General features: G+C 63.3%; 2 protein-coding genes across 3 annotated transcripts in view; both read left to right on the top strand.

Annotated features, from left to right (window-relative positions):
* Window positions 1-4,853: 4,853 nt before the first annotated feature.
* On the top strand, window positions 4,854-9,569 carry LRRC3C (leucine rich repeat containing 3C). Its single transcript, XM_040536902.1, has 2 exons — window positions 4,854-4,916; window positions 6,995-9,569. The coding sequence occupies exon 2, from the start codon at window positions 7,073-7,075 to the stop codon at window positions 7,853-7,855; it is 783 nt and encodes a 260-aa protein (XP_040392836.1). The 5' UTR covers window positions 4,854-4,916; window positions 6,995-7,072; the 3' UTR covers window positions 7,856-9,569.
* Window positions 9,570-13,136: 3,567 nt separating this feature from the next.
* The window catches only part of IKZF3 (IKAROS family zinc finger 3), a 49,272-nt gene continuing 47,889 nt past the window's right edge, over window positions 13,137-14,519 (top strand). Inside the window, exon 1 of one of the 2 annotated variants that reach the window (XM_040536750.1) lies at window positions 13,137-13,304. The gene's annotated coding sequence lies outside the window, so the exon portion shown is untranslated. The remainder of the gene's footprint in view (window positions 13,305-14,519) is intronic. The other variant, XM_040536747.1, reaches the window with a different exon arrangement.

Here is a 14,519-nt window from a genome sequence, read left to right as displayed (position 1 = left end):
ATCCTAGAATCACAGAATCACAGAATCCTAGAACCACAGAATCACAGAATCCTAGAACCACAGAATCCTAGAATCACAGAATCACAGAATCCTAGAACCACAGAATCCTAGAACCACAGAATCACAGAATCACAGAATCACAGAATCCTAGAATCACAGAATCACAGAATCACAGAATCCTAGAACCACAGAATCCTAGAATCACAGAATCACAGAATCCTAGAACCACAGAATCCTAGAACCACAGAATCACAGAATCACAGAATCACAGAACCACAGAATCCTAGAACCACAGAATCCTAGAACCACAGAATCCTAGAACCACAGAATCCTAGAATCACAGAATCCTAGAATCACAGAATCACAGAACCACAGAATCACAGAATATCCCAAGGTGGAAGGGACCTACAAGGACCTGATCTAAGAGTATGACGAAAAATATTGCACTCCAAGTTGGAAATTGGAGAGGAAAATGTTCATGTAGACATAAGAATTGTGCTCAAACAGCTGATTACGCTTTTTCTTACACCTTAACAGACGCTTACACCTTTTAACTTAAAACCTGAGAAGCAACAGGTAATTTCTACGTTTCCCTTGGGGATAGTGTACTCTTCTGTATTTTGCTTCTATACAAACAGTTCAAAATTTTAAAGTCATGTTGTCAGTCATACAACCAAACAACCTTGCACGGCATTACATGTTCCCCCCCAGATAAGTCAAGCCCTGAATGCAAGACCAGACAAGTAAATAATGCCAACGTGTAAAACTAACTTGTAAATACATTACTTTTTGGCAGTTTTTTTGGCAGTTTGTGGGGCTTAACTGTACTTCAGTGAGAAGAATGTCCTCTGGCGTGAACTGAAATTATACCTCTATGCCACAATGTGTTTTTTTGTTTGTTTGTTTGTTTGTTTTGTGGGGGGGGGGGTAGAGGGGCAAAATTCCTTGTGGACACCTGAAGGAGTTACAAAATAATAATAAAAGTCCTGGGGCTGGAGGCCCAGCAGTGCCCACATCACCCGCCCCGAGCCTCTGGGCGCCAACGGGCTCCTCCTGTGCCACCCTCTGATGCGGGAGCCCCAGGGCGGCCCTCCTGGGTCGGGATCTGTGCCCCAAATCACAGAAGCGTTAGGGCTGGAAAAGATCCCAAGGTCATGCAGTTCAACCATCCCTCTACCACCACCATGACAGAATCATTAGGGTTGGAATAGACCGGCAAGATCATCCGGTCCAACCATCCCCCTACCACCAACATACAATCATAGAATCCTAGAATCATTAGGGTTGGTAAAGCGCCCCAAGACCATCTGGTTTGACCATCCCCCTACCAGCAACATAGAATCATAGAATCACAAAATCATTAGTGTTGGAATAGACTGCCAAGATCATCCGGTTCAACCATCCCGCTACCACCACCATCACTGAATCACTAGGGTTGAAACCCCTCCCCAAAACCATCCGGCCCAACAGCCCCCCTACCACCACCATCACCCACTAGACCACATCCCCAAGCACCACGTCCAACTTTCCTTAAACACCCCCAGGGACGGTGAGTCCACCACCTCCCTGGGCAGGGGACGCGGTCTCCACCACCTCCCGAGGAGGGTCCTTTGGGGGCTGCGCTGCTGGGAAGGGGAGCAGAGCAGCGCTCGCCCCCTGCTTCACTTCACAGCTGCTCTGCCCACAGCACCCCTGAGCCGTGGCCCTAAAGGCACAAAGCACCCCGTGCTGTGCTCAGCAGGATCAACCCCAGTGGGGTATGGGGGTGTCCCCACTGGGAAACCTCAGCCAAGGCGTCGGGCACGCCATCGATGCCAGCGGGCACCGCCGGGACGCGCGGCCAAGGTCAGGGCCTGGGAGCTCAGGCAGGATTCCTGCGCTGGAGTGCGGGGCGACCATCTGGCCGTGCCTTTGTTTGCACAGCGATCAAAGCCAGCAGCGTGGCGCTGCCGCGGCCCCTCGGTGCGCGCAGCCATCTGTGCAGCCTTTGTGCGCGCCGCCGCCGCGGCGAGCTCTCCTGCCGGGGAGCGGCAGAGGGTGCAGCACGGTGCTGAGCGGTGAGGCCACTTTGTGCTGCCAGCCCCTGCCCTGAGCTGCTCTGCTGCTGGCTCCCGTGGGACCCTGCCGGGGCACAGCCGGCCCCGGAGCCGTGCCCGTCAGTGTGGCACCCCCGGGGCACCCTCTCCATCCCCACGCCCAGCACAGGCAGCTCCACCAGGATCACTCGGAGCCCCCCAGCTCGGCACGGCTGCTGCCAGCCCTCCCTGGCCACACGGCGAAGCCAATTTTTGGGGTCTCGTTTCTGGCATGGAGGAGTTCGCAGTGCCGCCTTGTGCTGAAGGCTTCGAGGCTTCCCCTGCTCTGCCTAGGGCTGGGCACCCTGTGACAGCGTCCTTGTGGGCCTGAGGGTGGCCGCACACCCGTCCACAGGGAACGGATGCGGACAGGGGCCCTGCAGACCCCCCTGTGCACCTGTCTAGCCATGGTGCAGCGGTGCCGGTGGGTGCCAGCTCTGGATCTGGCCCCAGCCCCGTGGTTGTGCACCAGCTGGGCACGGCAGGGCCATGGGGACCAGGGCACCACGCGCTGGCATCGTGCCGCTGGCAGGCACCGGGTGGCTTCCTGCAGCTGGAGCTTCCCCCGGCAGCTGCTCCCGGAGGGCCGTGGGCACGGGGGACCCACCCGCAGGGCCAGGAAAGCCCAGTCCCTGCCCAGGCGCCCCGGGGGTGCCCACGGCAGCGCGGTGAGGTGCAGGGATGCCGTGAGCGGAGGCGGGGGATCCCGCGGGAGCCGGCCCTGCTTTGCAGGGGAGCCACGCACGCACGGCAGGCTCTATTTTTATCCCTGCTCCTGCCTGACTGAGCAGCTCCCTCTGTGCGGTGACATCTAATTTAGCAGCTTCCCCGCACCCCGCTGACTCCGCACGTGAGGGGGAAGCACAATGCGACGGCTATTTTTAAACGCCCATAAATATTAATCCCTCTCGGTGATGCAGCAGCAGCAGCAGCCTCTCTCTCGCTGCCGGTGGGAGTGCAGTGAGGGGAACCGCTCCTCGGGCTCCCCAGCCTGGATTCACCCACCCAGGGAACCCCAGAATTTGGGGGCAAGGGGTCCCTGGGGAGAAGGATCCGTCCTCCCACCCGCAGCCCAGGCTGGCAGCTCCCTGCTTGCAGGGGGGCTGCTCCCGCCTGGTTTCCCCATCCACCCCCATATTGGGGGCTACGTTCCCCTCCCGTTCAGCCGGCCGCGGTCCCGCTGCCGGCTCGGTACCGGCTATATTTAGCTGCATATTGGCAGCGGGGAGCTGGTGCTGCCTATTTTTAGCCAGCCGGTGCTGCCTGCGGCAGGGAAGGGTCCGCGCGGGGTCGCGCTGCACTGCAGGCTCTGGGTTTTCAGGCTCCATGGGGTGGGGAAGCGCCGCTGCCCCCCCAGCCCCTGGGCTAAGCTCGGGAAGCTCCTCGTGGCCACCATCAGCTGGGGCTCGCCAAAAGCTCCAGCAGCCCCAGCATCGGTCTGGATGCGTCCGTGATTCCCTCCAGCCCCGCTCCTGCAGCTGGTGGCTGCCTCGCCTGGTGCTGCCGCAGCTCCAGCTCCGGTCCTGCTGCGGGCACAGCACCCGGCAGCACCGGGACCAGTACTGGGGGGCTCGGGGCTGCTCCGCTCCCCGGCCAACCGTGGGGAGACGCAAGCTGAGGAGCCTGAGGGCAGGTGGAGGCTCCCTGCCTGCTGCCCGCCAGCCTTTGAGGATGCCCCAGTGCGGGCTTGGCTGCGATCCCAGCCCCAGCGATGGAGACGGCGGCGGGAGCGTGGGCCCCGCTGGGGCCTGGCAGCCCCGGGGCAGCTCTTGGGGTGGGAACGTGGGGGGTCCCCGGGGAGCGCCTGGCTCCAGCCCTCCCGTCAGCTTCGGTTGTCCTAATGGAGCCAGACGCAGGCCAGGCGCCTCGTAAACCAGTTATCCGCCGGAGCAGCGGCGGGGTGGCAACGCGCGGCCTCTCCAAGGAGAACGGGCACCGGGATGCGGGGGTCACCGGCATCCTTGCTCGCGAGGTCTCATCCCCTCGTCCCCGGTGCCCGGTGTCCCGCGGGGGCAGGGGGGGCGAGCCCCGGTGCTGCCGGCTGCGTGGAGCGGCCCCAGCCGGGAACGGGGCACCGGGAACGGGCCGGGCCCGGTAACGGCGGCCGCTCTCCATGGTCCTGAGAGCAGCCCGGCGAGCCCCGGTCCGGGCAGCTCGGGGTTGGGCTGGGGGCCCGCTCCGGGTCCCCCCCCCCCCGGGCTGCGGCCGCCTCGCTGCCCGCCGCGGCTCGGGTTTCCCCGGGTAAGCGATGCCGGTGCCCGCGGGAGGCGGCGGCCGGGAGGGGTCGCGCTCCGTGGCGGGGGAGGGGGAACGGCGGCGGCGGGGGGGTTTGGGGGGATTCCCGGTGTCCACGGGGCTGAGCCGTGGGTAGCCCCGGGGCGGGGGCAGCGGCGGGGGGCACAGCCCAGCTCCGGGCATCGCCCTCCGGGGTGGGGGGTGGCAGCGCCGCTCCCACGCAGGGACCCGGGGCGCTGGGCTCGACGCTCCCCGGAGGCTCCGTTCGCTGCGGCTGCCGCCGGGCTGGGGGCTCGGGGGTCCTCCCGGTGCGTCCCCCCCCCCCCCAAACCCATCCCATCCCCGGGGCAGGGGTCCCGCGGCGCAGCCTCTCCCGGGGCCGGCCGGGGAGAGAAGCCGGGAGCGAGGCGGGGGTGCCCGGCGCCGTGCAGCCCCCCCGGCGGGGCGGGCCGGGGGCGGGGAGCCCCGGGGAGGCCCGGGCGGTGGATCCCGCCCACCGGCCCCGCCGCCGCCGCCGCCGGCTCCGGGCCCGCCGCGCTGCGCGGGGCGCGGCCGCTCCGGCCCGGGGCGCGGGGCCGCTCCGCCGCCGCGGGGGGCGCACGGCAGGTGAGTCCGGCCCGGGACCCCCCCTCCCCGGTGCTCCCCGGTGCTCTCCGGTGCTCCCCGGTGCTTCCCGGCTCCGGGAGGGGCAGGGCGGGAGGCGGCGGGCGTAGGGGCGGGGGTGCGGGGGGCGGGGGTGGTCCCCCGGGGAATTACCGGGGCTTCCCTCGCCCGCAACGCGCCCCCCCGGTGCCGAGCGGAGCCGGCGCTGCAGCGGGGCTGGGGGGAACCCCGGGCATCCCCGGCTGTTCCGGGCGCACCGAGGGTCCTGGTGCCCGCACGGCCCCGCCGCCGCCAGCCCCGGCTGCCCCCCGGCACCTCGGTGGAGTCCCCGCGGCTGGCGGCGACTCCCGGGGGTCGAGCCGGGGACCCCGCGCCCCGGCAGGGCGCTGCACCGGGCTGGCTGCGCCCGCGCTCGGTGCCGTGCCTGGTCCGGAGCACCGTGGCCGCAGCCATCCGGGCCCCCAGTGGGGCCCTGGAGAGCCGCATCCCTCCCGAGGGGGGGTCCCCCAGCCCCCGGGTGCCGCGGACGAGGCTCCCCCTTTCCTGGGTCACCGGTCCCGGTGTGTTCGGGTCCGTTTGCAGCGGTGCCCGGCCCTGGGCTCGCCCCCCCGGGTTACTTCTGGCAGACTTGGGGGGCTGGTCCCCCGGCCAGGCGGAGGTGTCGGTGTGGGGCTGGGTTTCCCGGTGCCCTTCAGCTGCTCCGAGCCCCGCTCCCTGCTTGGGGGGTGCCGGGAGTGGGGTGCTCGGGGCCGGCTCTGCACTGGCGCGACCTTGGGGTGTTTCGGTGCAGTCGAGCTGAGTTACGGTGCTGAGCAGCGAGCGGAGAAAGCCCCATCCTTGCCCCATCCCAGGCCTGGCAGCCTCCCCCCTACAGCTCCAGCAGCCCCCAGCATGGCTCTGGGGGGAGCTTGGGCCCCCCACCAGTGGGGAGCAGCATCGCTGCCTCCCTGGGGAAACCCAGCCCCAAGGAGCTGCAACCCCACATCCTCAGGCAGGGAGGAGGACGTGGGACCCCTGTACCCTGGGGTGCTGCGGGGGCTGCAGGGGACAGCCCCAAGGCTGCGGGCAGGCTACCAAGGAGATGCCCGGGGCAGCACAGCGTGGGGCTCTCCACAGCACAGGTCTGCTTAACCCATGCCACGGGGAGCCCTTCCACGCCGATGTCTTCAGTCACGGGATGCTGGGAGAGGAGAGCTCCTGCATCCTGCCCTGCTTGCGCTGCCGCCGCGGCCCCTCGGTGAGACGGGACCTGTGGCTGGGAAAGCAGGGCAGCGCGCTCGCCGCTCTCGGACGTGGCCTTATCTGCTGCCACCACCCTGGGAACTTGCTAAACGCTCAGCTCCTGTGAATTTCCTTTTTCTGTTTTTGTTTCTTTCCTGCTGACGTTTTTCCCCTCCGGAATAAAGGGCTGGATGGGGACCATGGTTACAGGGTGGTGTGGGCAGCCCGGCCCTGGGGCTGGCGTGGCACCGGGCAGGGGACAGCGCAGCCCGGCCGCCCGCCTGTGCCAGTCCCCTCCAAAGCAAACACCCCACAGAAAGCGTGGTGCATGCCTGCGTCCCCGGGGCGGGCAGCGCTGGGAGCTGGTGAGCAAGAGCCCTGCCTGCGCGCCAGCCCCGCACCGCTCGGGGAACCTGCGCTGCTCCTGCCCGCGCCTTGCTTCCATCACGCTCCCCAGGGGCCCTGCCTGCAGAGGCTGCTCGGCTGGAGCCAGGGCTTGCCGGCCGCCTCTGCAGGATGCGTTGGCCTTCAGGCAGCGATCGCACTGCCGGTGACCTTGGCGGGGATCTCACCCCCGCCTCTGGCTCAGCCCGCGCCGTGTCCGTTTGTTACAGCCCAGCTGCTGCACGCAGGAGACGTGTGGTCGCTCGGCCCCACGGGGCCTAATCCTGCTGCGCTGGAACACTGAGCGCAGCCGCTGATGGCAGGGGGACGAGTGAGCCGTGCCGGCTGTCCCCGTCCCCGTTCCCATCCTGCGGCTGGGTGTGCCGGGGCAGGCGCGATGCTCACCGCCGGCAGAGCAGCGCTTGTGCCCCTTGGCACCTCTGCCTGACGCTGTGCCCTTGCTGTCTCCGTCCCAGATGCACCGACTCCAGCCCAAACCACCGCGGGCAAGAGCCGAGGGGCCGGCGGCCGCGTGAGCAAGCCAGCGCGGCGCCATGCCTCCGGTGGAGCCGTTCCTCCTGCGCTCCGCGACCATGTGGCTGCTCCTGCAGAGCGTCCTCCTCCTGGCCTCCTGCCTCCGCTCGGCCGCCGCCTTCCCCAAGGGCTGCTACCCCTCGGAGGAGGAGGGGCTGAAGACCTTCCGCTGCAGCAACGCTCAGCTGACCGAGGTCCCCAAAGACATCCCCAACGACACCAACAAGCTCTACCTGGACTCCAACCGAATCCCCTTCCTGCCCCGCGATGCCTTTCGGGACCTGCCGCTGCTGCTGGAGCTGGACCTGTCCCACAACGCCATCGCCGGCGTCGAGAGCGGGGCTTTCCGCGGCCTGGGCGACCACCTGCACTCCCTGGACTTGTCTTCCAACAGGCTGGTGTCGGTCAGCAAGGACGCCTTCAGCAACCTGAAGGCCAAGGTCAACCTCTCCAACAACCCTTGGCTGTGTGACTGCCGGCTGCAGGAGCTGATCCGCACGGTGGAGCTGGCGGCCGGCTCCTCGGGCGGCATCGTCTGCGACTCCTCCGTGCAGGAGGAGCACGTCGGCAAAGCCTTCCTGCAGGTGATCGCGGACACGGACTTCTGCAACATGTACAAAAAGACCACGGACATCGCCATGCTGGTCACCATGTTCGGCTGGTTCGCCATGGTGATCTCCTACTTGGTCTACTACGTGCGGCAGAACCAGGAGGACGCCCGGCGGCACCTCGAGTATCTCAAGTCCTTGCCCAGCAAGCAGCGGCGCTCGGAGGAGTCGTCCACCATCAGCACCGTGGTGTGAGGGACCCGTGGGGCCCGGGGCCAGCCGGGGCTGTTCCCGGCTGCTGTCACCGCGCAGAAATCGCCGTGCTTTGTTTTATTCTGGGGGAGTCGGTGTCTGGCCGGGGCAGCCGTGGCCGCCCGCAGCAATGCGAGCACCGGGGTCGGGCACGGTGAGGGGACGCGGCTGCAGCGGGGAGCGGTTATTGGCAACAAGGACGGAGCAAGCGGGGAGACCCCCAGCGTGCCCCCGCCGCACGGCCATCGCTCCAACTAAGCTGGACATTTGGACTTCATTCCAAACTTCTTTATTTCCTTTGCAGAGATCCCCTGGGGCATTAACGAAATCAGTGTTTTAATCCCTCCGGCTTACCCTCCGCCGCCCGAGGGATGTTCCCGGCGGCACAGGGCGCCTGGCTGCCCGCCCAGGGGGACGCGGGCTGGGCTCAGAGCTGCAGCCCAGCGGGACCGACGGACAGGGGACAGGGGGACACAGCGGTGGGGAAAGGCGAGGGGCGGGCGCGGGTTTGCCCCAGCTCCTGTCCCTCGCGCTGGGCCCCATCTCCCCTCTCCGCCCTCGCTGCTCCCTGGCTGATCCCGGGTGGAGTGAGGGGCGCGGGGTCCCACAGCAGGGGGTCCCCCGCTTGGAGATGGATGCTGGGGGGGGGTCAAACCAGGACCTCCCGTTCTGAGTGTGCGTTTCTGCAAGATGCAAACGGGAAACGAGCTTGCCCTGGGCTGAGCCCTGTGCCACGGGAGGTGGGTAGTGATGGAGGGGGCCGAGTGCATGGGGGGAGCGGGTTCCCCCTCGGTGCTCCCCAGAAACCACGCGGGTCGGGGCTTCAAGCCCAGTGGCACCGCCACCACTGCGGCTCCCGCCTCTTACTCAAGGACTCACACGGCTGCGACCGGTCACTGTGACGGCGCTGGGATGGGGACGAGGCGGCTGCTCGTCCGCCTGCTCCCTGCTTCCCGTGCCGCTGGCAGGAGCCTGAATCTCCCCTCACCCTAAAAAGCCCCAACGTCCCTTTTTGACACTTCCCGGATTGGGCTGCAGGTTCCTGGTTTCGGTAGGTAGAGATGGGCCAGAAGCACCGCGCCGCCGGGGCTGCCCCACGTGCGCCCGGCTGCATTCGGCTCCGCTCCCACCTCGGGGTGTGCAGGGTCCAAGCGGAGCCTCGGAGCAAAGCCAGACCAGAACTGGACCCTTCTGGCCCCTGAGAGCTGTTTTTTTGCTGGTTTTGCCCTTTTTTAAACCAACTGAAGCTAAACTGCCTTAACTCACCAAGAGCACCAACCAAAGCTGCTTGAACATCCTCTGGCAGCACCCGCCCCGGAGCAGCGGGGGCTTTTTATTGCTGGATCCTGGCCCCGGCTGCGCCGTGCGTCTGGGGGCAGGCAGGGCTCGGGGCCCCCGCTCTTCTCCCGTCCCTCCTGCAGCCGGGGCTGGCGGAGGGAGCGGTGCCCGCACCCTCCCACAAGTGCCTACATCCCCAGCGCAGCCCCGTGATGCACAAACGCCCCCGGCCCAGCCCCAGCCCATGCAGCCACTGCCCCCTCCCCACGGCGGAGGAAAGGGGCTGGGGGGAACCGGACCGAGCCCCCGCGGGCACCCCCGGGTGGTCGCTTGCACACCTGGGTGGGGGCACCGCCGGGACCGTCTGACCCAATATGTGTTTTGTTTAAGGGACCTTTCATGTTCTTACTTTATACAATAAATTGGCTTTTACTTTGGAGCCCGTGGCTGGCGCGTGGTGGTTGTGCATTGCGTCGGTGCATGGGTGCTTCTGCAGCGCCTCGTGCCAGGGCCCCCCGGTGACACCCCTGCCACAAGGAAGGGCCAAGGACACCCACAGCACCCGGTGTCTGCCCAGAGCTGTGCCCAGCCATGCCTGGTGCCTGCAGAAACCAGACACCCCGGGCCCCGGTAACCCAACCTATGCCTTGAATTAATGAAGGCGCCGCCGCTCAGTTCCTGCGGCTCAGGTCACCGCCACGTGCCCCAGGCTGTGCCTGTCCCCAAGCTGCAGCCGCTGGGGTCCCGCTTCACTCCCTGCCCTCCTGTCCCCACCAGACCAGACCGGGCCCGTTGTGTGGCACAAGGGACAGGGACCGCGGTGGCTGGGGGATACCCAAGCCCTTCCCCATGCTTGCAGCCACCAGGTCCCCGTGCCAGCTCACCGGCAGCTCTCCCTGCGCGGCTCACGCCGAGAATTGGTGCCACGGAGGGTGAAATCCAGGCCCTAACGTGGAGCGACAGCTCCCACTCGCGGGACGGTGACCTTCGCTGTCACTTGGCTGCCTCCAGACGCGGCACAGCCGTGACAGCCCGCAGAGCCTGCAATCCCGAGCAGATGGCGGCCCCCGCTCCCCGGGGAGCCCCCTCCTGTGCCCCATGAGCAGCTGGGCAGGGGGCTGCGGCTCCCCGCGGTCCTGCTGGTGCCCCCCCCATGGGTCTGGGTAGCACCAAGCCCCTGGCGGTGTCCCTGAGCTGCACCGTGCCTTGAGTCAGCCAGGAGGGGACTGTGGCACCGCAGCGTGCGCACCCCAGCCCCTTCGCATCTCCCAGGCTTGTTCCTGCCCGAGGTGCTGTTAGGATGGGAAATACCAGGCTCGTTACAGCTGACACTAATGAGCAGAGGGGGAAGGAGGTGGATCCCAGTGGCAGCACAGCACCAGCAATCCTCCACCGGTGGGAAATGCCTCCCGCACCCGTGCTATTGATTTTAAAGCTTCATTAAATGCGTTTTGGGTCCTGCCGGCTGTGAGGCTGCAGAAGCAGCGTCCCCTGCACAACCAGGGGAGGGAAGCCGGCATTCCTCATCCCTGCAGCAGAGAACCTGGAAATGTCACCTGCAGCCGGCTCCAAGGATGGTGACTGGGTCCGAGCGCTGCCTTTGGGGTGTTTGGGGCTCAGCACGGAGCTCGCCCTTTGGTCCTGTGGGGCCACCAGGAATCGGGGCTCCTGCTTCTCTGCCCAGCTGCTGGGCAACGGGGGGAGCCCGGGGGGCGGCGAGGCTGATTCCTCCCTGCTCACGGTGCGGGGAGCTGTGAACACCCCGCGTGCTGTGCCGGCACGAGGAGCCTCTCCAGCATGGGCAGCCCGGGAGCACTGCTGCACGGAGGCCAGCGCCGCACCGCCAGGGAGGAAATTTCCAGGAGGGGCAGGGGGCGAGGCGGTGCGAAGCTGCCAAGGAACGAACGAAAGGATTTCGTTTTGCTGTTTGTAACCAGCTCAGCCCCTGGCACGCGGGGAAGGAGGCTGGGGTGCGGGAGCAGCAGATCAATGGAGCAGCTGCTGGGCTGTGCGGGGGGACAGGGAGAAAAATACATAAGAAACCTCATAAAAATCTGCAATAAGCATCGGGAAGAGAACTTCTCTTAGGACGGACTGAGCGGCATGGAATTTATGCCTGTGGTAGTGCTGGGTATTCACTCGGGTGTTGCAAGGAAGGGGGAGAGAAGAGAAACAGGGATCAGGGAGGGATCCGGGAGGTGCCTGCAGGCGAGCGGGGCTGGGACGGGTCGGGAAGGGCAAGGACGAGGTCTGGGCCCTTCCTCCCCAGCGCTCTACGAAATGTGTGTCTTTTTATCGAGGCAGTAATCCCATCCATTTTAATACTGCATTTCTGGGTAATTTCTTCCCTGACACGCCGTAGATTTATCTGCTGGGATCGGTAACGAGCGAATTAGCAGCACGACCTCCTTCTGCGCCGTTTCATCGCGCGCTTAAATCTTTGTTACAAACACCCGGGGCACCTCGGCCGCTCTCGGGGCTGCCGGGGGCTTTCTGCTCCCGCGGGTGGAGGAGGATCTGTGCCCGTTTCGTTTTGCAGGACAGACGTTTTAGAAGAACGGTAAAACAATTCTGTTTTGGTCTGTGCAAGAGGTACGTTCAGTGCTCCCAGCCCCAGACCGCATCCTGAACTTTTAAATGATTAGATTTTGAAGAGGGAAGGAAGGATGTCTAATTGTTTAATTTCCACAATTATAAAAATATTTATAAATAATTAGAACTGATGGCAGCAATTACACTGTGATTAAAACTGGCCTACACTTCATCAACGGCCCTTCAGTTATGTAGGCTTATTTATTTATTTTCACCACAAAAAATCCATTTACAGTGGCATTGCTGCCAATAATGAATCATACTTATTCACTGCTTGCAAAGGACTCATTAATCCTGTGATGCTGCTTGTTACAGGACTGGTGCTGTGCATAAAATGTGGTCACTGGACTTCTGCAAGAGGAAATTTAATTTCAGGGGATGGGAAAGCGAAGCAGAGCGAAGGATCACAACAGCTCTGCCCGTCCGTGCAGGTCGTTGCAGGCTCAGCATTTTGCCCCCCTGGACTTGCTGCTGATTTTTCCCCATCCCTCATGTGCTGCCAGGCAGGGGCCGCCGCCAAGCTCTGATCACTGTGGTTTTGGGGAGGTTTTGGGGAGCTTTGGGGAGCTTTGGGGGAGGTTGTGCCTGCTGATGGCAGTGATGGGCAGCCTGGAGGTCTGCAGAGCCATCCCCGTCACCTTCCCAGGCTCACTTCTCGCCGGTGGGAAGCGTGGATGCTCGTGCCCATGGGCTGGGGCTGCCCCTCGTGTTCGTTTGTCTGTCTCACCCGTGGGGCTCCTGCCATCCTTCCCCCAGCCTCACTCCAGGCCAGGGTTTAGGTGCCAGAAAGCAGCACTGGATCCTTCTTTTTTTTTTTTCCCCCGGTTCCAGTTCAGCAGAGCACTTGAAAATATGCTTAATTTTCTATAAATGATTGGTCCCACCAAAGAACTTAACGGGGGCTGCCATACCTAAACACACTTCGCATTTCACACCAGCTCCCGGCCGCTGGCTTTGACTCAGCAATTCAAACAGCCCCGCTTGTGTGCTGCACCCCCTGTCCCCCTGGGACCACAGCTCCAGGGGGGCTTCACACCCCCAATGCGTGTCCTCTCGGAGCCCCGAAGCTGCAGCCAGGGCTGTCCCTGTTCACTGAGCCCAGCATGCCCATGGGACCAGCTGGGGCTACTGGGGACAGAAGGGACACCCTGGTGCTTTTCCAAGCCACTTCACAGGGAAGCAGCTTGGGGCAGGAGCCCTTTTGCCCTCTCCAGACACTGCCCCCAGTGTTTGCCCCTCCCTGCAAAGCCTCCCTCCCAGATGGGATGCGTTGCAGCACCAGGTGCCCTGGATCAGCACCATCCCCGTGCCCTCCTGCCCCAGGAGGAGCTTTTTGTTCTCTCCTTATAACCAGCTGAGCAGGGGCTGCTGCTTTCTTGCTGCATGGGGGTGTGCTGTGAGCCTTGGGCAACTGCAGCCTCTCCTGCTCCTCTTCCAGCTCGCCTCCAGCTCACGTATGGGTTAACAGAGGTGCCGTGGGAGGCAGGAGACCTTCGCACCGGTGCAGCGATGTCACTGTCACCCCGGCAGACGCGGTCCTGGCTCCGTGCTGTAACCCGCTAGCTGGCGCAGTGGCTCTGCAGTGAGTGCTCGAACATGTGTTTGTGAAGTGCTTCTCAAGTGGTTTGTTCCAGGCTGGGAAAATGCAGCTCTGACACCGGAACAATGGGCTGCGGCTTGCAGGCAGCAGGTTGGGTTTTGTCGTTCAGAGGCTTCAAAGCGTTCCCGCGCTGCTGGCGGCTGCCTGGGTGCGAGGCTGACTTGTTGGAGGTCTCTGCTGAGAAAGGGGGCAGGAAGTTTTCAGTTCTCAATTTCTTTGTGAGAATTCGTCGCCACGCTTGATGCGTTCCGTCATCCTTTACGGAAAGCCTCGTGCTTGGGGGCAGGCTGAGGCTCACAGTGCCTGGGGCAGCCGCTTACCTGGGCATGTCTGTGCCAAGAGCATCTGAGGAGGGGGAGGAAGGCATGCAAAAAAAGGAGCAGGGCAAAAGGAGGACTTAGTGGTGACCATGGCTGTAATGCTCCTCATGGGCTGTTGTGGCTGGGGACTGTAAAAAATAAAGGTGAGGCCAAGTGAGAGCTGGTTATAGTGATTTGTAAAGTTTGAAGTGCGATGGCGATCCTTCAGCTTGGGAAAAGGAAAGGGCTGGAGCTCCAAGCAATGCTGTGCCAAAAATAAAAGCAGCAGCTGCCTTTTGGGTTGTCTCAGGAAGCAATGGGGGGAGCCCCACTGGATGGGGAGAACTTATGTCCACAACGTGCCGGAGAGAAGCTGCTTTGCATCCCCCTCTTTCTTGAAAGTCTGCATGGGATTAATGACAAACCCCTCTGCAATGTAATATGGAAATGTTTGACCTATTTTTCCACATTTTAAAAGCCCACTGAAAACCCGAAGCACTACAAGAGCTTTCTGTAACTGCATTTTTTAAGAGAGGGAGGAGGCAGCAAGTGCTCATTTGTGACTCACTAGCCATTACGCTCAGTGCCTACTTACTGCTTTTTTCCCCATAATAATTTATGTATGTGGCATTCCTCTGTGAGATGCTCTGTTGTGAAATAGGCCAAGGAACACAGGGAACAGTCGCGGAGCCCTTCTGCTTAATCTGTACAAGCCTGAGCGGTGCACACAGTGTCCAGTTGGCGGCTGAGATAATCAGCCTACAGGCAGTTTAAATGCTCGTTACAGTACATTTTATTCGTCAGTATTTAATAAGTAATGATTCTGAAAAGCTCGGAGCGTGGTCTGTGCCCATGCCATCTCCTGCTGTGTTGCTGTCAAAATGGATAAGTTTAACTG

The sequence above is a fragment of the Cygnus olor genome, chromosome 25 (assembly GCF_009769625.2).
Source record: "Cygnus olor isolate bCygOlo1 chromosome 25, bCygOlo1.pri.v2, whole genome shotgun sequence".
Taxonomy (NCBI): Eukaryota; Metazoa; Chordata; class Aves; order Anseriformes; family Anatidae; genus Cygnus; species Cygnus olor.
Note: the sequence above shows the minus strand (reverse complement) of the source record. Positions and strands in the feature narration are given on the sequence as shown.

Coding starts and splice junctions, on each gene's coding strand:
- LRRC3C (XM_040536902.1), top strand. CDS start 7,073: ATGCCTCCGGTGGAGCCGTTCCTCCTGCGCTCCGCGACCATGTGGCTG.